Here is a 24,390-nt window from a genome sequence, read left to right on the forward strand (position 1 = left end):
GTTCTGGGTTTATTTTACCAAGAAATCACCTTGTATTTTATTGATATATTTTGTACGTATCCTGTGATTAACATGGCTCAGTCTTTAGCCATCAAATAATTTTATCATATAAGGTTTGTGAAAAATGTCTAAGGGAGTTTTCTGTGTTTTGCAGAGAAATGGTAAAAAGTCCATATTGGCTCATTACTAAGCACTAAGCTCCCTCACAATGCAGAATGCATTCCTTGTAAAAATAACCACATTGCAAATAATGAAGACTTAATAGAAATGAAGAAAATATACATAGTGTGTACTGAGAAGTATGGGTACATGCATCAAACTACCAAATATTTTTTAAAAATAGCTTCAAATAGGTTTTTTAAAATATGGTATTTTAAGGGCGCCTGGGTGGCTCAGTCGTTAAGCGTCTGCCTTCGGCTCAGGTCATGATCCCAGGGTCCTGGGATCGAGTCCCACATCGGGCTCCCTCCTCAAGGGGAAGCCTGCTTCTCCCTCTCCCACTCCCGCTGCTTGTGTTCCTGCTCTCGTTATCTCTGTCTCTGTCAAATAAATAAATAAAATCTTTAAAAAATAAATAAATAAAGTAAAATATGGTATTTTAAGGGAAAAAGTAAACATAATAATGCTTTAAGTACAAACTGTGTATATTTGTCAAAAGAAAAGCCTTCTGGGTAATTGTGTTTAAAATATTCATTAGTTTCTGGGACTACATACAAAGAAACTGAGATTTCGGTTCCAATAATTGAGATTTTAGTTCAAGGAATCAGAATGCTTCAGTGCCCTTATGTGAATGGCTGGTCACATTAATAGAATGCCAGGCTGCCTTAATAAATAGACCCCAAAATGTATAATGATTCAGACACAATGGGAGCTTACTGTTGCTCATTTAACAGTATGAGAAAGGCATTCCTCAGCTAGGTGGAGAGGGTTATACTGGGGAGGGGAGGATGGACAGAAAGCTTGTTCCACCCATCATTTGGGGTCCTCGGCCTGAGGGTGGTCTCTCCAGTCAGCCGGTGGGGAGAGGTGCATGCCAGCCTGGAAGGGATGCACATGGGCCCTCACTTTTCATTGGTCAGAACCTGGTCATGTGGCCATGCTGAATTGCAAAACAGTCTGGGAAATGTAGTATAGCTATGTGGCCAGGAGGAGGAGGAAATAGATTTTGTGGAACAAATAACCGTCTGTGCCACGTTCATCTAGTGGACACAAGACACTAAGAAAGCCATGGGTTTATTCTGTTCCTCATTCCCCCTTTTCTTAAAGAAGATAAGTAGAGAATGAAGTAGTTTCACACAAATGAAAAGCACTGAATATTAGAGTTGGGTGGAAATGTAAAAGTTCTTTTATTGTAATCTCTTTTCTTCAGCAACTACAAACAGATGGATAAACTGCTTCTGTTTGAGAATGTTTGGTTATTGGGATTTCACTTCTTGAAAAAGCACTGCAAAGAACGGCTGAACTCTGACTCTTTAACTTGATGGCAGTGGCCTTGGTTGGTCTTGCCTGCTGATGACTGGGCCGTAACCCTTACCTCATGCAGCAATCTGTGGGTTGGAGGCCGCTAACATGCATGGCTTAGTCTTCTGTGTTATTGGCCACACGCACAAACATTTCCCCTAGCTATGCTTAAAGTTGCGTGGTTTTAACCTGTGGTGTCTTTACCGAAGGAAGTTCTGAGCAGCGCCTCATCAGGTGACCCCATAACAGCCCTTGAGCTAAACAAATCCCATCCCATAACACACCTGTTTGTGTCAGATTGTTTCTGTCACCACATAGCATCCTTATAAACAACGTTTTGAACAGTCTGAAAGGTAGGACCTATGGGACTAGAAGAAGGGAACTATTAGAATTTAACAAAGAGAAAGTGAGTGGCTTAATTATTATTTTCAAGAATGAAGCATCTGAGGTTCTTCTTCAATTTTCAGGCCCAGAAAGAGGAAGTGCATTTGATGGTAACAGCAGAGATTTGTTTTGAATCGGGAAGAGTTGCTGCATCAAGCATTTACACACACTGTTGAAGACGGTTTTAGTAAAAATAGAATTAAAATGTCAATGCCAAGTGTTCCATACGGTCTGATGGCACAGCGGACGATCCAGAGATAGGAGGAAGATTCAAAGAGCAGCAAAAGTAATAGCCAGAGAAAGAGACCCAGCCCTGGAGAGCTCTGATTTATGGCAGAGTTGGGAAAAGATAGATGGTAAAGGCGGGAGTAGCAGAGTGGACTTGCTTTCAAATCCTAAGAGGCCAGTGCAGCAGAAAAACCAGTAATGAATTCATTCGCTGAGGGTATGTAGAGACTTTGATAAGGAGGAAGCAACGTGCTTGTAGCCTCACACTGACTATGACACATCTGCTGTGTGGGAAATAGCCTTACATTCTGAGCTATGACAATCTGCTGTATTATGTTTTACCAATTAATAAAAGGAGAGAAAACAACAAATAGTCTTTAACTGAAACCAGCCAAGAGAACAATTACACAGAAGGCACAGTGATACAGCATAAACAGTATGTTCTAATGGAAACCTACTCAGTGTTTAATTGGCTATGAATGCAGTAGGTTAGACAAAAGAGTCAAGGGAAAGTCTTACTATTTTTCAGAAAGAGCAAAAAAGGGATCCGTTCGCTAAGAGGCTTTCTTCAGTACTGTTTTTCAGATCCTGGTTAGAAAATAATTCAACGAATTGGATTCAAGTCCAACAGCTTGATTGTTACAAAATCACAGACCTGCCCCTTTTTTAATACCTCAGATTATTTGAGTTAGTTGAGAGCTACTTACTACACAGTGTTATTGCTGTGGCTGTTACTGCCGGGCGTAACTGTAATATGTGTAAGAAAAAGAACAGCATAGCACTAACTAGTTCCTGGGGGGATCTTTGTCCGTGTGGATATCCACACATAGTGACAGTTCCTATGCCACAGATCATAAAGTAGGTGCGTGGCATCAGCCCAGTGAACATACAGTGGCATGCAGCTTTTCTCTCTTCATTTTATGCCACAAACATTCACTGGGGATCGTCCTTCAGGATGAGGTTTGTTCGACTGGTTGAATATACCATTCGTAGTCTGAACTGCAGGCAGTCAAACCAACTGCCGTTTGTTGACCTACGCCAATCATTTCAAATTCCAATAAAATTGTTGCTTTATGCATTTTGACAACTAGATCAGATCAGCTCTGTGGCAGTTGTCGAACACTTTGTAACCAACATGATCATGGCCAAAAATCCTAAATGAACATCCTGTAGCCTATATAGATAAGATCTAAAGTTAAAGGAAGTTGTTAGCCAAAGGCTACTCAAAGGAAAAAAAAAAAGGGTTTGAGAAAGAATCGGAAGAAAAGAGGCTGAGAATACAATTAACTTAGGAGACTCAGAGAGGTAGTATTTAGTTATAAACAGCAATGGGCACACCTGATGCTATCACACAGGAGCCAAGGCACGGCAGAATGAAAACAACTTGGCACTGCAGTCAACAAATGGAAAAGAACACAGCGCCTTCTGTTTCAAAATCAATATCACCCTCTTATCATCTCCTTCTACCATTCTCTCTTTAAATACAGACTCATCGGTGGTCAAACACTACAGATACGTAATTGAATACTTGAATGCCAAACAGGCGTTCACATTATCAGGTTTTGATTACAACGTGTCTGACCTGACTCTCTCACCCTCAAAGTATATATAAATTTCATGGACTCTGGGGGTCGGGAGTTCATGGTAGACTGCCAATTTCTGAGGATAGTATATAAAGAAACTGTCCCTTTCCAGTCTTCAAATCTCCAGTAATTGTCTTATATACATTATGTCCTATCAACATAGGACACCATGAGTAATTATTTAGTAAAGCACTTTTATATATTATCTTGTTTGCTCCCATGGACAGTCCCATGAGATAGTTTGGCAAAGCCGCTATCACCATTGTATTGATTAGGATACTGATGCTCAAAAGATGACATGACTTGTCCATGGTCACACACCCAGCAAAGGCAAGATCCAGGAAGAATACTCAGATCTATGTATGCCCTCCATCCCCATTCTCTTGACAGTGTACTGTTCTGTTCTTTAGAATAGTCTTCTCTATCATGTATCATATGACCTCACTGATATGAGGAATTCTTAATCGCAGGAAACAAACTGAGAGTTGCTGGAGTGGGGGGTGGGGGGGGAGGGATGGGGTGACTGGGTGATAGACACTGGGGAGGGTATGTGCTCTGGTAAGCACTGTGAATTGTGCAAGACTGTGGATCTCAGATCCGTACCTCTGAAACAAATAATGCAATATATGTTAAGAAAAAAAAAAGAAGAAGAAGAAGGTAGCAGGAGGGGAAGAATGAAGGGGGGGGAATCGGAGGGGTAGACGAACCATGAGAGACGATGGACTCTGAAAAACAAACTGAGGGTTCTAGAGGGGAGGGGGGGTGGGAGGATGGGTTAGCCTGGTGATGGGTATTGAGGAGGGCACATTCTGCATGGAGCACTGGGTGTTAGGCACAAATAATGAATCATGGAACACTACATCTAAAACTAATGATGTAATGTATGGGGATTAACATAAGAATAAAAAAAAAGAATAGTCTTCTCTATGAATACTAGGAGTTTTTTTTTTTTAATTAATGCACTAATGGCATTGCTTATTAGATGTAGCAAAGATAGAGTATAAAAGGACCTTATAGCTGTTCTGAATGAATGTGGAAATACTAATTGTTTTTGAATGAATGTGTTATAACTAAAAGTAGCGGGTTTTTTTGCAGAAAACTAATACTCATAAGTCATGATAGATTGCAGCAATTATGATGAATTCCAAAACAGAAATAAAGAACAGTTGGGATCAGATTTGCTTAGATTTAGAGAACATTTTTTGCTAGCTTTCAGTGGTATTTGCTACTATACCCAGTTGGCTGCGGAACTGAACTTCTGTTAGTGTTTATCTCCCAGTCAGTAATCACGGACAGTATGTCACAGAAAAGCTTCCTAAGGAAATTTTAAAAAGACATATATCAAATAAGATGCACAGAAGTACTGAAAGACACTGGGGGGAATGAGTACAGCAAGAAGAGAAGTAGAAAAGACATTGTAATAAGTAAAATAATAATAATAATAAATATATAACTAGTATATAAAGTATATTTTTTAACATATATAAAACTAAAAAATGTATATAAACTTCAATTATATTGCTGAGAAGCCTTCTACAAAAAAAGAGTTTGGATTTGGTGTCTGATTTTGGTAATAGTAAGCATCTTTGTATGGAAAATAGAAACCTCTGTTTTGTCTTATTGAAGGGTTTCTGGGGCTGTGTCTGTCTTGTCCTGAGCTCTTTCATGCATGCATGTGTTCTATTATTAAGAAATAACGTGTAATACTTACTTACCAAGCAGCCTAATTTTGTTTTCTGCTCGGGTTGTGATCTCAATTGGGGTCCTGGGATCCAGCCCCATGATGGGCTTCACACCTGGTGGGGAGTCTGCTTGGGGATTCTCTCTGTCCCTCTCCCTGCCGCCCCCCTCCCTGGTCTCTAAAATAAATAAATAAATAAATCTTTTTTAAAAAAAAAATTAAAAAAAAATAACTTAGATTAACAAATCTGCTGGTATTTAGTTGTCAAATAAAACAAGAAAAAGAACCCTATATTGTCCATACCTTTTCCTGTTTGTGGAATATATGAAGCAGTTTTTCTTTCTGTGTATGTGTGTGTTATTGTTTTGTTTGCTTGCGTTTTGGTAGAACTTGTAAAAATTTGTAAAGCTCTGTGTGTGTTTGAAAATAGCTTTGTAAACATGTTTAAGATCCAGAAAAAATAAGAGTATGCACCTGTTGGTAATCCTTTCAAATTTTAAGAACCAAAGGTCACTATTTGGCTTGTTTAGAACTAGAAAACTTGATCTCCCTTATGCAGAACAGACTTTTTAGGCCCTCCAAAAGTCTTTATTCTAGAAAGTTGAGTTCTGTTCCTAAATTAACCCACTTCTTTCCAGTCATAGATTTGAATTCCTCTGGAATTTGACTGTATGTTCCTAACCAGCAACTCTATTCTTTTTTTTTTTTTTTTTTTAAGATTTTATTTATTTTTTAGAGAGCGAGTGAGAGGGAAACAGCATGAGAGGGGAGAGGGTCAGAGGGAGAAGCAGGCTCCCCGCTGAGCTGGGAGCCCGATGTGGGACTCGATCCCAGGACCCTGGGACCATGACCTGAGCCGAAGGCAGACGCCCAACCATCTGAGCCACCCAGGCGCCCCCAGCAACTCTATTCTTAAAACAACAAACAAACAGGGAAGCCTGGGTGGCTCAGTTGGTTAAGCAGCTGCCTTTGGCTCAGGTCGTGATCCCAGGGTCCTGGGATCGAGCCCCACATCGGGCTCCCTGCTCAGCGAGGAGCCTGCTTCTCCCTCTCCCACTGCCTGCCACTCCCTCTGCTTGTGCGCTCTCTCTCTCTCTGACAAAAATAAATAAATAAAAATCTTTAAAAAACAACAAACAGAAACACAAAAATAAACCTGTTCTGTAAATAAAGGAGCTGTAAGCACAGGACTGCCCATGAGATTTCATACGTTAAATTGCAAAGGCCACCTGAGTAATGGAGACTGAGACATGAGATTCACTTGACTTTAACCTCATTGAAATTCTGACCACCTCTCTGTACATTGTCAAGGTCGACTGCATCTGTGCTTGATGATTTGGCTTGCATCTGGGCATTCAGGGTTGCTAGAGAAGAAAACTGAAACTCTAAGAGACTTATGAGTCAGGTGACTAAGTACTGGCCTGGTGTTTGGGGGTCTGTGTTTTAGGCCTTCTTAGCCTCTCACTAATCATGTGGAACTTCCTCTCTGTGTCTCGGTTTTCTTGGCAAAATGAAGACGTTGTACTTGACCAGTGTTTTCCAGTGTCTTTTAGCAGTTGAACAGCTTTTTACAATGAAATCATATATAAAGCCCCAATGTAGAAAACAGAAATGTGGAGGCGTTTGCCTGGCATGGACGGTAGGAACTCCCACGCTCTGCCAACTCAGCTTCCCTTCAGTGTTCTCAGTGGCCTGAGGGTATTTCAGAAAGCCCTTGGTTTCTGCAGAAGATAATTTGAAGATGCTTCAAATAATTTATTAATGCTTAAAAATTCTAAAAAATGTAAAAACATAAAACTTACCGGCCATCTACAGCTTATAAATACAATACAATGACACAAGAAGGTGCTTTGCATTAAAATGATATCAGAACTTTTGTACAGCCTGTTGCTTTAAAGAAGCAATTTCCAGTCATTTGTGAAAAGGAGTATTTTATATTTTCCTTAAGGCTTTGGGTCACTGAAGTCAGGTGAAGAGTCTCCTCAGAGGGTTGATAGTATACTACAACAGGTATGAGATGACATATGGCTCAATTACTGTTCACAACTCTACCTCTTCCCTGCCCCAACCCCCAAAGGCATATAAAAATGAAGGAGAATGGGTGCACTGCACATAAAGGGAAGGGGCACTACTCTTTTGTCTCCTTTCCGGAACTCTGCCAAGCTCTGAAAATAAGAATGGAGAAAGGTCCTTTCCGTGGTGGCAATAACTGGCTTAGAGAAGCATTCTTTGCATTCTGCAGGTAGATAATCATCTGAAATTGATCAATGCCAGTTTAAAGTCAAGAATTTTAAAACTATAAATTCCAGAGATCCTTATGTGATCAATCATGTGCAAATAGACTCCTCTCTCAGTTCATTTGCAGTGTCTTTGCTTTATTCTTCTCCTGCATAACTGCAGGAAACTTTCTGACTTCCCAAAATCCTCGCAACGATCCTCACATTGCCCTCAACTGTTGTGTCTTATCGCTCCCCACTTTATGCATTCAAAGTCTTAAGCAAATATGCTGAAGAATCTTGTGCATGCAGAAGAGAAATCATATTTTCTATATTCTTAGAAATGAAACATTCCTTTGGGCTTGGGGAGAAATGCTTCTTGTAACATGAATTTAACTGTTGAGCACTGGGAATGCAACATTGCTACCAACTGGTTGAGTGTCGATGATGAAAATGAAGAGGGCTTTCCCCTTTGGCCAGCAGCATTGATACATCTGGGCAGAGCATTCATAGTTCCTGGAGTCTTGTTCAAGAGCAAATCAACTGTGAATTGTAGGGAAATTGTATTGCTCTTTCCCAGAAAGGGCATGGTTTATTCATGTGTTCTGATTCCCTTCTGATATGGTGTGCATTATAAAGAGAATTTGGCAAGGTAGGTAATAGTGGAGGAAGAGCTGCTTTTTAAACAACAGGTTTGTTTTTGTTTTAGTTTTGGTTTTGGTTAAACAGCCAAAACCTTCCTCCATTCTACCCGACTTATATTTTAATACTAGCCAAAGCCTGTTTAAAATACTTGTGGCAAATGTTTATTATACTGTGGTCACAGGGCTGTATATAAAGTGGTTATTAAGTACTGTGGTTATAAATCACTTGAGAGCCCCATAACATTTTTTACTGGCTTGTTCTGTTCTGTGTTCCTATTCATAGGATATCAATAACAAGAGTGACAGCTGACATTTCTCTTGCTAAGAGGTCTGTCCTAAATAACCCCAGCAAGAGAGCAATAATCGAACGTTCGAACACTCGGTCCAGCTTAGGTAAGATGTTCAAATGTGGTACTTGTTCAAGCTATGCTTTCAGAGTGGGATGACACATGTTTTGTTTGCGAATGTCTTTTTTCCAGTTTGCTCCCCATTCTGAATGGGGAAGTGCTGATGAACTGAAAAGAATGGTATCCATGGAAAAGAAGGGAACAGAGTCCTATAGCCGCCAGAGCCTCCTCTCTCAGCTCTAGTCATTTAGTTAATTAGTAGTCTGGTGGGAAGAATCCTCATTGGACTCTCCTGGTCTGTTACTGCCTAACCACCTGAAACCACTCATCTCCACTCTGCCCCAGCTTCTCAACGAGGCTAATGATATCTGTCATAGCTGAGTCACAGCTGACATGAAAGGAAATGAGATGTTCAACCTTCTCAGATCTTTAGAAGAAAGCTAGATAATGGTGTTTTAGTGTTGCTTCTGCTGCTAGCTGGTAGTACCCAGAATAGTCACAGCTTTAAGTGGAAAGAGCCATGAGCATGAATAACATGCAGGGAGTATAAATGTGTCTTTCCTGGAGCACAATCAGAAAGCATTCTGAAATTCACCATGATGGAGAAGGGAAAAATACCATGTTGCTGGGGCGCCTGGGTGGCTCAGATGGTTAAGCGTCTGCTTTTGGCTCAGGTCGTGGTCCCAGGGTCCTGGGATCAGGCCCCACGTCAGGCTCCTGGTTCGGCGGGGAGCCTGCTTCTCCCTCTCCCTCTGCCTTTCTCCCTGCTCGTGCTCTCTCTCTTTCTCTCTATCTCTGTGTCTCAAATGAATGGGTGAAGTCTTTAAAAAAAAAAAAATACCATATTGCTACCGGATTGCAGGGTGCTTGTCTCACGGAGTCGAAGAATGAATCTCACAGACACAAAAGGGTGAGGTGAAAGTTTATTAAGTGAAGATGAGAACAGAAAGGAGAGATGAAAAAAAAAACTCTAAAGAGAGAGGGGTCCCGAGTGGGTTGCCGCTGTGGGCTTTCACTGACAGTCTTTTATTGAGAACTGACTAGGGAACGTAAATCTTGACGTCTCCGCCACTGATAGCACCGTTTACTTTTTCTTTGAAGTTTGGTAATTTTCAGTGGTCCACTTGTAGCTGTTACAGAGATCTCTGACATCTAAGACAAATGAGGTAGACTCGTTAGTCTCGTTATATTCCCTCATCTCTGGTTTTGTTCGCCTCAGCATTTTCCCCATCTGGGATTGCTGTGACCCCGAACACGTAGCCCCCTGTGTGAGCCTAGTCACATAGCCCCCTACCTATCTCTCCCTACCTAGCCCCACCTGCCCCTTACTCAATATGTGGTTAGCTACATAAAGCCATGGATGAACAGGGCTGTGGGAGATGGAATCACCATCCACAGAAACAAGTCCATGCTGCTGGGGAAAAATGACATTCATCTCAAGAGATGATGATAGAAAACAAAAAAATTCCAAGATAGCTTGCACGCCCAAACATCCTATGCAAGAATTTGTTGGAGGCTGAACCTTGACCCTGAGCCAAGAATTGTACAGATTAGAAAGAGGCTACGAAGTATCATCTCTGTATTCCTGGCATGGGATTGGCACATGGTAATTGTTCAATAAATGTTTGTTGGATGGTTTATGAAAGAATGTTAAACATACCAGTGGAATAGTTGTCAGTCCTTGTGAGGGCAAGATCCCGGACATCAGTGGTTCTTTCCTTAGTTCAGTATTTAGATCTTTCACATCTGTTAATGATGTCTGTCATACCTGAGTCACAGCTGACATGAGTGAAACACTCTTAAAGACACAGTATTTTGACCTTAAGGAAGTAACAACGGAAGGGTTGATGATGATGAATCAGAGTAGGGGACTGACTAAAGTTAAATGCTGTGGGAGACAAGGATGCCAGATTAGATTGAAGATTTCTTAAACAAGCATCCATTGTCTATTCTCCTGTCTTCCACTCTCCTTTTCACTCCACAAAGTGCCTTTGACTTTTGATTACTCCTTCCTCTGATGTATAACGAGAGGTTAAAAAACACTTAAATGCATACGCAGGGTTGCCTGACTCTACGTCTACCCCAGCCAAGGGTCTCATGGATATTCTTTGAAGTCATCCTGTATAATCCAGTCACCTGTTTCAGTCAGTGGAGTGGAGTTAGTATAAATATTGAGGACAAAACAAGGTGAATGTCAGTTCACTAGTTTTTCCCTTTGCTTTGCAAATTCATATACCTACAACCATTAGAAATGATTTAATGGCAATCTATTATAATAACCACTGTGTGAGCCACTTATGTCCATTTGCTGGCTTGTTACCGCGCATTTGTACATTCCGCCATCACATGTTTATGGTTATGTGCCGCCACACATTATGCCAGACCTAGGAAGTACAAACATAACTAAGAAAAATATCTTACCCATAAGCCACTGGAAAGAAGGGGCAGATGGTTAAAATGCTGTCTGATAATGGAATTATGAGCCAAGAGCTAGGGGTATAAAGAAAGAAGGGTAGGGAGTAAGAGGTATCAGAGAAGACTTCGAGGAAGTTATATTTGAGCTGGTTCTTCAAGGCAGACAAAAATGTGCAAAGGCATCAGCATTTGTGTGGCTGATAAACAAGTAGTTTGTTCAGAGAATGCTTAGAAAAGGGGAGTGGGTGGCATGGTTTGAAAGCAACAGGGAAAGAGACTGGAAAAGTAGGTTGAGGCCAGTGTGTTAGAGCTCTAAGTATACCTTGCCAAAGAAACCTCCAGAGTAGATTCTATGAAATGTGAATTCTAAAGGATACTAATAGTTGTTACATCCAAAATGTTTTCCATAGTCAAATTTGGAGATTTGGATTAAACAGTTGGCAGTCTTTACTGCAAGGCTTCCGAGAGCCATTAAGATACAAAGGGCAATGCATGTTTGAAATTCCAGAAGAAACTATTAGAGCCTGCAATATTTTGCAAAAAAGTCTCTTTTTCCTCTTAGGATATCTTAAGGGATTAGTGTCCCAGGGTACTCACTTTGGGAAATGTTGCTCTGAACCCAAGGGAGTAGTTTAAGCATTTGGATGTAAGAAAGATCACAGATGACAGAGATGCTGGAGAGAGGTGGGTCTAGATTGGTCATGGTCAAGTTATAGAAGTGTTCATGGAGGTTCTTCCAGCATCGTAATCCATGACTTCTCAGGGCCCCATTTGTCTGTAATAAGATCATGATGAAACTTCCATTGGAACCTTCCACTGGAACCAAGAATCAGCATGGGAAGTCAAGATTGCTGGATTAGCTTGAAGTTTTTCTTTAAGAAAATGAGCTATGTAGATATATATGCCATTCTCTTTCTCAGACATACAGTTTATATATTGAATTCCAAATACATATTATGCAAATATGGACCCACTCTAGTATATAATGTGGCCTCTGCAGCCTTCTGGCTTTCTTGCCCGAGCACCTCTCCACTCCTGCCAGAGTGCCCATTGCCTAAGAGTTCTGTGTTGTCTAAGTCTTGGATGTGCTTGCCCTCTGCACAGGTCAAAAACCACATTTACCTCATTGCTGATGCAGAATAAATAAGGCTAGGTATTTCTGTGTTATTTACACAGTGTGCCTCAAGGGTTCTTTGTACTGGAGCAGTCCAGTTTACCTCACTACCTTTTTGCTACTTCAGGAAACATTGTATTCAGATTTGAAATTTAAAGCAGTGCAGACTTGTTCTACAACAGTCCTGGACAGGAGTTAAACCAGTGGCAATTTAATGACAACAACAAATGGAGAAGTACCCCAACAGCCAGAGGCTGAAATCTACTACAATACAAATACACTTTATTTTCTGAACTTATACGAAAAATATTTTTTTAACTGTTTTTGACATGTGAGAAAAAAGGGACAGGTGTGTTATTATTACTAACAAGTGTACTTTGTGACTTCAGAAGAATTTTGCAAATGAGCCTAATTGTCCAAATTCTTTACGTAAATGTCTTGGGAGCTAGTCATCTTTCAAAGCAATATAAAATCTTTCAGACCACTGGGATTGGATCATATGAAAAATGATAGCTATGTTCACTCTTGAAATTCCTATTTCTAATACAAATCATGCATTAAACATCAGTGATTTTGTGGGAAGAATTTTAGGCTATTATGCAAAGCCCAAGAAAATAAGAGTTACAAGATAGTCTTGAGCATATTCATACTCCTGCACACCCTGTCAGTATGTCTGGTTATGGAAGGGAGGACTTTTTGGTGGGTGACGTGAAATTGAATATATACTGGATAAGCAAAACAAATCATGGCATTTTGGTAGAAACCCTTTTCAAAGAGTATATTTAAAGCAACATCACCTCTTTCCTAGGCCATCTTTGAAGTAATTTACATTAGGCAACTTTGTCTACTCTGTAATTTAAACGCGATTACAACATTGCTAGGTCACGCCCTATAATGCATAGGCCAAAAATAAAAATAAGTAAAAAGTAAAACAAGATCATCTCTCTGAAAATTAGGTAGTCTAATTCAGACTTTGAACATGACCCAATATATCAGATGATTTATAAAATATATATGAAAAAGCTTTTTATGTTTTAAAAAACCAGATTATGTTTTTATAGATAATCTGCTTTGTTTTAAAAATAGCTGGATTGCTTCAGACATGGAGAATAATTAGATTTTTTTATTTGACCAGATTCATGCAGAGATTCAGGTCACTTGGCTGTTACAGCCAGTCGAATAGATTTCGTTCTCAAGGCATTTCAGCATTTATAATATAATTGCCTTAGTTGTTTTTTTTTTTAATACTGAAGATTATGCCTTAGAACAAGTGTACTGGCCCTAATACTTGAATTAAGACATAGCAATATGTTAGTTGTGAGAGTAGACCCAGACATTTAACCCTGGATAAAAAATATGCATATCAGTCAAAACAGATGAATTGTGGGGTTTTTAAAAAACATATTTCCAAAATATTAATATATAAATTGTTGATTGGTTGAAATATTTCAGTGTAATTTGCTTTCCATGTGATGTTGCTCTACACATGTAGTTCAGTTCTTTCCTAAATGTGGTTTCAGCTTTCATAGCTAAAGTAAAAGTTCTTTAGAACAAAGCAACAATCATAAACAACATAGCTATATAAATAGCTAAATTTCAGGACAAGTGTAAGAAGTGAGTTAAGAGAACCATCTCAGTTTTTTTCACCAAATATTTGGTTTGGTGAAAACCAACCAAAACTCAACCCATCTCTTTAGAAAAGATCTTAAGTTAAAAGAAGTATGAAATTCAAAATGTTCTGTTTTGCAATATAGACAAACATCAGAAAGGGGTACTATGTTTTTAAATTTAAGAACTAATTAGTAAAAATAACTATGTCCTGTTATTTATTATTTCTCCTTTTAGCGGAAGTACAAAGTGAAATTGAAAGAATCTTTGAGTTGGCAAGATCTTTGCAACTGGTTGTTCTTGATGCAGACACAATCAATCACCCAGCACAACTTATAAAGACTTCTTTAGCACCAATTATTGTTCATGTAAAAGTCTCATCTCCAAAGGTAATTAGCTCATTTGTCCCTTAAGGATCAGAAGCTCATTTCCTTTGAAATATTCTTTGCTCTGTGCTTTTTTTTTTTTTTTTTTTTAAAGAATGAGACAGAGAGACAGCATGAGAGTGGGGAGGGTCAGAGGGAGAAGCAGACTCCCTGCTGAGCAGGGAGCCTGATGCGGGACTCGATCCTGGGACTCCAGGATCATGACCTGAGCTGAAGGCAGTCGCTTAACCAACTGAGCCACCCAGGCACCCGCTCTGTGCTTTTTTGTTAGTGGGTTAGGAGAGTATCTTATTGAGACCCTTTTTAATGGGCAGTTTTAATTCCCACAGTCTGTACAGGTTCTAGAAATTCTAAGAGAGCAAATAAAGAATAGCCATTGTTTTAAAGAAGGTCACTCTCTATTGTGGTTCCCCAGCCAGGCAGTTATGCAAGAATGTAATAGAAACAAAAAATTAAGAAAGGTGAGAAAAAGTAAGTATAGCTTTTCAGAGACTTTAGGTTCTATCTTAGTAAATTTCTTGGGTAATATTGATTCTTGTAGCACCTATATTCTCTCCCTGGTTGAGAGAGTACATAGTTCAAGAAAAGTATATACATTGATCATATATAAAGTCAAACATCACTGCATAAAATCTCTTATGGAAAAGTTATAGACGTTTATATATGTGCTCAGGTTGGGTTCTTCAAGGAATAGGTATTCTGTGATTAAACACAATGGAATATCTGCCATGTGTCTCTATGCCACAAAGGTAGATAAAAATAAAAGTGAGACAGCCTCAAATTGGTCTCTTTTGATTTGGCTGTTCTTTCATTTTTAAGAAGTGATGACATTCTGAAAAGTTAATGTGAAACAGATATCCTAGGGAGGTACTACCTTAACAATTAGTTTATTTTTAATGCCTCCAAGAGTGCCATTTAGCACTAAAACACCAATTCAATTTCCAGCCAGAGCAGTAGTTGCCTCTCGCAGAGGGAGAATGTCTAAAGAAGCTGTGTCCTTCCCCAACCCCTCAGCCTTCCATCTCTGCAGGCACTGGTTCTGCACAGGATGGACTTGGGAATCCTGACCAAACCAGGACCTTTTGGGAACCATTAGAATGGACTGAACTTGCCTTGACCACCTGGCGGTCTCTTTGGCCCAGAAACTGAAGGGGATCCAAGCACCCTTCATTGCAGCAGAACAGATCCCAACCTCTTTCTCCTGCTTAAGTGTAGGAACAGGGGCTCCTATGGACATACGCACTGAGGTGTCATAGAGCCTCACTGACTAGTACCATTTTGGGGGTGAGGGCCCTGTTTCAGCTAAAAAAAAAGGGAAGGGAGAGGGAGTATATGGCAAATGCAGTTACAGCAGTGCCCAAATGACACAGATATTCACTGGTTTATATGCAGCAATATGGCAGTGCAAATGTTTTGCCTAGATTTCTATCATGAAATCTTATTAATGTAAACTGGAACACCTCAATAATTATCAATGACCAAAAGGACCAGATACATAAAAGACTGATACTTATCTGATACTGAGATAGTGAACTAAAATATTACTTAACTGAATTTGGACATAAATGACCTGGTACAGAGCAGTCCCTCCTCTTTTGCAGGGCTCTCTTTGAAATTTCTGGGTAAAATCTAGGGCGGGAACTTGAGATCCCACTAGGACCCACACGGAGAGAGAATAGGATGCACGTATCAAAGCCACGATAAGTGAGAGCCAGTGTAAGTGGGTGATGTCATTATGGAGTTTACATATATGATTTTTCATATTGTATTTCCTCTTTATTAATACTCAGGGCTAACCAGACTATTAAAAAGGTCTTGGTTTATTCATTTTTCTTTTAACTCATTGAGTCATGTCTTCTTCTATCAGGTTTTACAGCGGTTGATTAAATCTAGAGGAAAGTCCCAAAGCAAACACTTAAATGTTCAACTGGTAGCAGCTGACAAACTTGCACAATGTCCCCCAGTAAGTACCATCATTTTTTGTCTTAGTCATTCTTGCCAAGACAGGAGTGGGTGGTGTGTTTTGTGTTTTTTGTTTTCCTCTTACCATGGTCATTTTTGTTCTAGAATGAGGGTGATGATATGTTATCATAAACATACAGGGTTTTTCAAACAAAGTGCTGTTGTCATGTTGGCTACACTCAGCCATCCAGAACTGGGTGGTGTCTGCCATGTAAGAAGAAATGAACCTAGTGTCCTGTGTCCCATGTCTTCACCTGCTACCTTGACCTCGCAAACACTCAGCAGACTGCTTAATCCAGTCATGGGGACATGTTTATGAAAAATAAAAAAACAAATAAAACATCCTGATTTGACTTTCCTTTAATTTTTCTGCCAGAAAGTTCCAGTAGGCAGAAAAGATATGACCTTGAAGGCTGAGAATTTATGGGAACTAGAAGAGCCCTGCGGTTATAGCAGATGAAGAGGTCAGGGTTAAGTAAGATGAAAAATCAAATTATAGCAATGTTTTTCCTGGTGCCATTGCCAGAAAACAGCTGCTGAGTTGGAAGCCAAGACAATGGCAGGGATTTTGGTGGGTGTGGGGAGGTGACTGCCCCCCGCGCCCCCGGGGGCCACCAGTAGCTGATCAGTGTCTGTTGCTCAGCTGAGTTACTCCTTCTGTGCCTGTGTTTCTCTAAAGAAAATAACTGTCTTTCCCACTGATTTGATTTACTAGATTTTTAAATATATACTTGTATAAGGATCATTTATGTTCTGTGGAAGCATAAAATCTAATTCGGATGTTTAGAGAGACAATACAGCATGGCTGTTAAAAGTGTGGACTCTGGAGCCAGATTGTGTTCACATCCACACTGGTTTTGTAATCTTGAGCAAGTACCTCCCTCACTGGGTTGGTGTAAAGATTCAATGAGTGACTATGTGCTAAAGCTCTTAGCACAGGGCCTGGCACATAATAAGCACCATCTAGGTGTTTCTGTTATAAATATCGGATGTACTTTGCATTCTGCCGTGCCTAACCTGTCAAGCTCTATAAGATCTGTTCCTGTTCTAGTTCACTGTTATATCTCAGCCCTTTATTACGGTAGGCCCACAGTAAATATTTATTGAATAAGTGAATGAATGAAAGGATGAATGAAAGACAATAAGAGTATGATGCATCCTTTTATCGGATGCTTATTAGACAGGCCAGACACAATGCTAGATGCTTTACATGGATTATCTCTAATCTTCACTGTTACCTAGTAAGGTAGGCAGTATTATCCCCATTTTGTAGATGAGGCTACTGAAGGGAGAGAGGTTAAATGATTTTCCTAAGGTCACCCAGCAAATTAGGATTAGATTAAATCTATCTGGCTCCAAAGCCAGTTTCCTGTCCTCTCAGTCCCACCTACCTGTATACACAATTGGATACCTGCCCGCAGATAATTTGGATAGGTTGGTGTCTGGAGTGCTATGTTAAGAAGTCTAACTTCACACTGCCTATGAATGAAGTCCACTTACAAAATGGAATGTATAATTCAAGCCCTTCGTGTAAATACAAAAATGTATTACCTAGCCCCTGACTCTATAATCCTTACCTGCTGAAGGAAGTTAACCTTTACTGAGCAGCCACCAAACACTAGGCTGTGCTATTGTTTCCAATTTTTAGAACAGTCTTGTAAAGAGAGTGTGTCAGTTTGGGTCTCCTGGGAAGCAGACACCTAAATGGAATTAGAAGTACGAAGCTATTGGAGAAAATGCGTTTGAAAGACTAAACAAGAAAGAGGACAGAACAGGCTGGGAGAACCTTCCGACCAGACCAGACTGATCTCATGAAAGGAAAGGAGGAAGGAAGGGGAAATGGATTGGAGGAGCCTCAGACTGAGATGCAGCTTTCTTGCATGTTTGTCACACGTTGGGCAGAACTGTTCAGGCTCTAGTCTCCGTGCTGTCCTCAGGCACCGGCTAGGAGCCACGGCCTGTGGAGAGCACGGCATTGGCTTGGACCAATGCTGTGGTTGTTCCAGAAGGTGCCACAGTCCCCCCAACCCCCGCCCCAGGCTATCTGCTGACTACACTCATCACAGCAGGTTTTCCAGTAAATCTGAGGATAGGCCTCTTTGACCATCCTAGTAGATAACATTATCCTTACTCTCTAGAAGGGAAAGCTAAGTCCCCGATTAGGAAACTTGTTGGAGGTAACAATTAGTAAATGAGCCCCCAGACTCAGCCCTAGGACTGTCTGCCTCCAACAAACCTCTGTTCACTGTGCCCCTCCACCTCTACACAGCTGTGTTGTGCAGGTGAGGCTCTGGCCCCCAACTTTGCTGTGCAAGAGAAATCTCCAGGACGGAACAAAGACCTCAAGTGGGAAAGGGGAGTTGGTAAGGAAATTGAGGGAGTTGAGGGGGAGAGTTCCAGTTCAGGCACCCATTGGCCACGTCCATGTGGTTCTTCAGGATGGATGTTCTGCTGCATCGGACCTCATCTGGAACAGAGAATCTTGGTAAGGCAGGAGACATGGAAGTTCCTGCTCTCTGGACATTGGCAGGGGAGTTCCTTTCTCTTCTGTGTCTGAGGGAGAGGAGGTGTCTCCCTCTTTTCCCCTCTTGTTGCTATTAAGGGAACTTCCTGTTTGCTTTTGTTATGTCTAAAAGCATCCCCACCTTCCTTTGTTTCCTGAGTCAGTTAGCAAAATCTCTTCAACCAATTTAGGCTTTTGGGAAACAAAACCCAGGAAGGGAAATGGAGAGCTGGCAATTTCCTGCCACAGCACCCATCACCCCCCCCATGCCCATCCCCATGCCAGACAAGGAAGCCCAGACCCTGTCACCTGCATGAGTGGTAGAAAAGAAAGGGGGAAAATACAAAAGGGAAAATACAGATTATTATCTCGAAATTCGTTGGCCATGTTTGTCTTCACAGATGTAGAAGGATCTACACTGTGCAGGTGGCCTAGTTCTGTGAGGTCCCTGAGGTGGCCACAAGATCTGCGGGGGTTTTGGGAGCAGATCTGGGTGGACTGGAGAGTAGTTAGGCCTGTCTAATTTCATTGGACAGAGAGAGCAGACTCACCCACCAGGAGCAAGGCATTTCACAAGTCTACGCAAATGCAAATGCCGAAAAGAATGGGATGGCTTTCTAAGTGGTGAGCTCCTAGTCTCTCACTGCATTCATTTGGAGGCTCTCCGTTCACAGAGTGGGCTCTAGGAACAAATGTCAGAGTTGTGAGAGGAATCTCCTCTGGTGAAGGCTGAAGGCTATGGTATCTAAGACCCTTCTCAACTGTAAGATTGATTCTGTCTAGATTTTGGAAGTGATCAGTGTAGAGATGTTGGTAAAACCAACATCTGTGGAGCCCAAGGAAGAGGAGAGTATAAAAATAAGCAGAAAATATATCAAGTTAAGTGATAGCTTCATTGTTTCAAAATGTCATTAATATCAGATACCTCTATGGAACGATCCGTGGGCACGGCTGAGGACATGGTATCCATGCCACTGTATGGTTAAATCAGACAAACTCAAAATATTTGGTCATCTTAATTTTCTGCGGCTCACCTACAAGAACTAAAATACATTCAGCAAACATTATTTAAGTGTTAGGCCTGGGGCGCTTGGATGGCTCAGTTGGTTAAGCGGCTGCCTTCGGCTCTGGTCATGATCTCAGGATCCTGGGATCAGAGTCCCACATTGGGTTCCCTGCTCAGCAGGGAGTCTGCTTCTCCCTCTCTCTCTGCCCCTCCCCCCTGTTCATGCGAGCACACGCACATGTGCATATGCGCACACTCTCTCTCTGCCTCTCTCTCTCTCACTCACTCAAATAAAGAAATAAAATCTTAAAAAAAAAAAAAGTGTTAGGCCTGTTACCTCGCTAGGTGTTGGGGTTTCAAAGGCATGTTCCTGCCTTTGAGGACTGCATAGTCTAATAAGATTACAGTTGGCTACAGACAAACAACTGAAACAGACTCAAACACAGAGAACAAACTGGTAGTTGCCAGAGGGGAGGTAGGTGAGGGGGCAGATGAAATAGGTGAAGGAGGTTAAGAGGTACAAACTTCCAGTTATAAATAAATAAGTCATGATAAAAAGTACAGCCTAAGCAATATAGTCAATAATTTGTAAAAACTTTATATGGTGACAGATGGTAACTCTGCTTGTGGTGAGCGTTCTGCAATGTATATAATTGTCAAATCAGTATGTCCTGCCCCTGAAACTGATACAATATCAAATGTCAATTATTCTTCAGTTTTTCAGAAAGAGATTACAGTTGGCTAAGTCAACTCTTAGCAAACAATTTGGTAGATCATGAATATCCTTACAGATATTACTTTGTAAATCTCTTATAGATGAAGAGAGTGGTTTAGATCAGTGTTTCTCCACCTCAGCACTATTGACATTTTAGGTTGGATAATTCTTTGTTATGGGAACCTGTCCTATGCACTGTAGGATGTTTAGCAGCATCCCTGGCCAGTACCAACTTCCAAATTGGGACAACCAAAAATGTCTCCAGACATTGCCAAATGTCCCTTAGGGAAAAAAATCACTCCTGGTTGAGAACCACTAGTTTAGGTTAATATAGACACACGTTTTGGTGAATAACATTATAAGAAGTCTTTTTTTTTTTTAAAGATTTTATTTATTTATTTTTTGACAGCAAGAGAGGGAACACAATCAGGGGGAGTGGGAAAGGGAGAAGCAGGCTTCCCACCGAGCAGGGAGCCCGATGCGGGGCTCGATCCCAGGACCCCGGGATCGTGACCTGAGCCAAAAGCAGACGCTTAACGACTGAGCCACCCAGGCGCCCTTATAAGAGGTCTTAATAAGTGATTTCTTGAGATACATTTTAGGTGAATTAAACTTGTTTCTTTGATCTGTTTATAAGAATGAGTTTATTTACATTTTTTCCCTAATAATCATTAGAGAATATACTTGTGTCCTGTTAAAATTGTTTTATTTTAGCTGCTGTGAGAGGGTTGACAATTGAGCTGTGTATATAATGTAATGTGTTACCTTTGAAATAGCTGGCACCAGGAAAATATATGTGCATACTTAAATGCAGATAATACTGTGAGATATCTTAGGATTTATCCATATGTCAGGAATCTCAAAACAGCCTCATGCACTGGCAAGACAGCCTTGCTCTATTATATCTCAGCAGCGAATTCCTGTTTTATGTAATTGATCAGATAACTTGAACTATTAAACAAGCAGTCTGGATAAGTAAGGTTACTTTGTATTTAATATTTTCTAAACACTGCTTGCATTATTAAACATGTTCATTTGATCTTCTTTGAATAGCGTTTGTAATGCTAAGAAGGAATTTTACACTCTGTGTTAGCACATGTGAAAAAAATCTTTGGATTATAAAACTAGTAGTAATCTAAAAATGTGCCTGCATTTGTTCCTGCTTTACTTTAAGACCCATAATTATAATTGTCACTGAAAGACTGGTGATCACTGTGTCATTTTAGTTCCTCTAGGAGAATTTACAACTTGCTTAATTGGCCACTGCATCTCCAATCTGAAAAGTCAGCAAATTATACTGGCAGAGTCACACATTGCTAAGAAATTAAAGGCATCAGTCTTTAGAAAGGGAGATCTAAAAGAGTACTGAAAAAAAGCTAGCTCTCTGTAGCCAGAAAAATGAATCCTACACCCAGGGATTGTCGAAGCAAAAAGGAACCTTGAAGAGCACCCAGTGTAGTGTTTCCTGGAGTGTTCTTCCCAATATGGGCTTCATGTGATGTCAGCAGGTGCTATGGGGAAAGAGCTCTGATACCAACAATGTTTGAGAAAACACTATGTAAACAAAGCTAAACTGGTTTTTCTACTGCAGAAGACTTCATATGCTAATGAGTATTTTATACCTCCATCAGGATAGTATACGGTGGTTCCCATAAATTTGCCTACAGAACCATTTTTCGCAGAGCATCCTGTGGATTTAGTGTTTCATGGAACACTTCTGGGGAAGGACTGATCCAGTCCAACCACCTCATTTTTCAAATGAGGGAACTGAGACCAAGAGAGGTGAACTGGCTTTCCAAAGTACATAAACCTTGGCCAAAGTCAGCATAAGATAGTGAATGGCAGCAAACTGGTTACTATATATTCTGGAAAGAGAAGCATGGGTTTCATAGGTAAAGCTTCTTTTAAGAGAGGAGTCTGCAGACTTTTTCAGTAAGGGCCAGAAAGTATATATTTTAGGTTTTTGGGCCATATGGTCTTCACAAGACTACCCAACTCCGCTTTGGTAGCAGGAAAGCAGCTACTCGTAATATGTAAATGAATGGGAGTGTTCCGGTCAGACTTTGTTTATAGAAGCAGCCCCCATGTAGCCAGCCCACCAAAGTTGCCACCCTTGTTCTAGGACAAGGTTTTGGTTGTCTGTGACTGTGCAGTAAAGTTCCCTCAAACTTAGTGACTTCCAACATGAGCACTTGGTGGTATTAAGCTGGTGGCTGACATGGTCCCTGAGCAGGGATGCCTAGAAGGCTGGGCTTAGCCAGCTCCTCTTTCTCTCCACGTGGTCTCAGGGCCTTTCCATGGCATCTCTCCGACAGCGATACAGGCTTCTTACAGGGCAGCTCCCAGGGCTCCAAGAGCCAAGAAGTCCAATCTCTTAAGCTTAGATAATGGCCTTAGATAATGGTACAGCGTTCTGCTAGCAAAGGAGTCACAGGAGCTGCCCGGATTCAAGGAGAGAGGACATTAAACCCTCCATCTCAGGGGACAGAGTGTCAAAGAATTTGTGGCCATATTTAATCTGCCACAGACAGTTGTATTCTGGAAGAGGGAAGACTTTGCTTCATTGCCTGCTCTGGATTCACAGAAAAAAAAAAGGGTGGGATGCAGACAGAAAAGGAGCCAATGAGACTAGGACCCACTTTTTTTTTTTTTAATATGACCAGCCTGAATTTTTAATTGGAATATCCGTCTCTACATTGTATTGTGAGATTTCATTTTGCTTCTACTGGGTATTAGTACCCTTTTCCTTTTCAGAGAAATTGAAAAATAGTACATTTTAAGAAGACCAAAGTTCATATCGCCCCAGTACTGTGATAATAAGAGCCTCATAATACATGGTGAGAAAAGCAGACAGGCAGGGGCGCCTGGGTGGCTCAGTCATTAAGCGTCTGCCTTCGGCTCAGGTCATGATCCCAGGGTCTTGGGATCGAGCCCCACATCGGGCTCCCTGCTCGGCGGGAAGCCCGCTTCTCCCTCTCCTGCTTCCCCTGCTTGTGTTCCCTCTCTCGCTGTGTCTCTCTCTGTCAAATAAATAAATAAAATCTTAAAAAAATAAAAATAAAAAATGACACAATCAATAACCCTTAAAAAAAAAAAAGGCAGACAGGCAGACAATTGAATATATAAAGGAAATATAATCCCTTAATCCTACTTAGTTACAAGCTGGCTTGTGTTACTATAAGATGACCCTGTGGCTCTTTGAGCTGTGTAATTTTTTTGAGCATGTAAAATGACATTGATCGCTCTCTCTGCAAGAGGGGAACTCATCTCCTCACAGAGTCTTGCAAACCTCTAACATTACAGTAACCACTGGAGTTCTCTTCTGTCACCCTTTATTTTCCATTGCCGAATAGACTCAGACTTATTCTGGTAAACACAAGAACTCTGAAGTGAATGGTAGTGCCCGGTATCCTTGACCATATTGCTATCATGGTAGTAATTTTCCACTGCCCTTTTCCAGCCATTTTATGTAAATTATTTAGAATTGTGTGGATTCACCCATCTATTTTTTTTTTTTAAGATTTTATTTATTTATTTGACAGAGAAATAGAGAGAGAGCACAAGTAGGCAGAGAGACAGGCAGAGGGAGAGGGAGAAGCAGACTCTCCACTGAGCAGGGAGCCCGATGCGGGGCTCGATCCCAGGACCCCGGGATCATGACCTGAGCCGAAGGCAGCCGCTTAACCGACTGAGCCACCCAGGCGCCCCTCACCCATCTATTTAAAGTAACTGTCCCCAGTGGTGCTTTCATTATTACAGAGCCCCTGGGCATCCACAGTTTAATTCAGAATAGTGTTTTTGAAAAAGAGAATAATCAATTTGAGAGGTTTCCTTCATGAAACAAGGCTGCACGGGATCTAGTTTCTCTCCATCCAAAGGAGACTACTCTTATTGCGGGGATTTTGGCCACCCAACTTGGATGCCCCACCAACTAAGCACTCCCACCAGTGCTATGATTTAAAGCATTGGATTAATTTGAACTTAACAAAAACACTGGGTGTCTCTTCTACAGACAATAACACTGGGAGATATTGTAATTTTTGAAGAATAGGAATGGACAGGATGGAGGGGTGTGGTGAGGAAATGTGCACGGGTTCATGATGAATGTCACAGATTGTTAAGAGAGGAACAGATTGT

At 40.9% G+C, this 24,390-nt stretch overlaps 1 protein-coding gene across 2 annotated transcripts in view; it reads left to right on the forward strand.

Moving 5' to 3' along the window:
* Positions 1-24,390, forward strand: part of CACNB4 (calcium voltage-gated channel auxiliary subunit beta 4) — a 137,239-nt gene that overhangs the window by 100,148 nt on the left and 12,701 nt on the right. For both annotated transcript variants that reach the window (XM_081814453.1, XM_081814455.1), the window contains 3 exons: positions 8,481-8,590; positions 13,919-14,070; positions 15,935-16,030. In XM_081814453.1, coding sequence (XP_081670579.1) covers positions 8,481-8,590; positions 13,919-14,070; positions 15,935-16,030 — 358 coding nt within the window. The remainder of the gene's footprint in view (positions 1-8,480; positions 8,591-13,918; positions 14,071-15,934; positions 16,031-24,390) is intronic.

The sequence above is a fragment of the Leptonychotes weddellii genome, chromosome 3 (genome assembly GCF_054177405.1).
Source record: "Leptonychotes weddellii isolate Sample4059 chromosome 3, ASM5417740v2, whole genome shotgun sequence".
NCBI classification, from domain to species: Eukaryota; Metazoa; Chordata; class Mammalia; order Carnivora; family Phocidae; genus Leptonychotes; species Leptonychotes weddellii.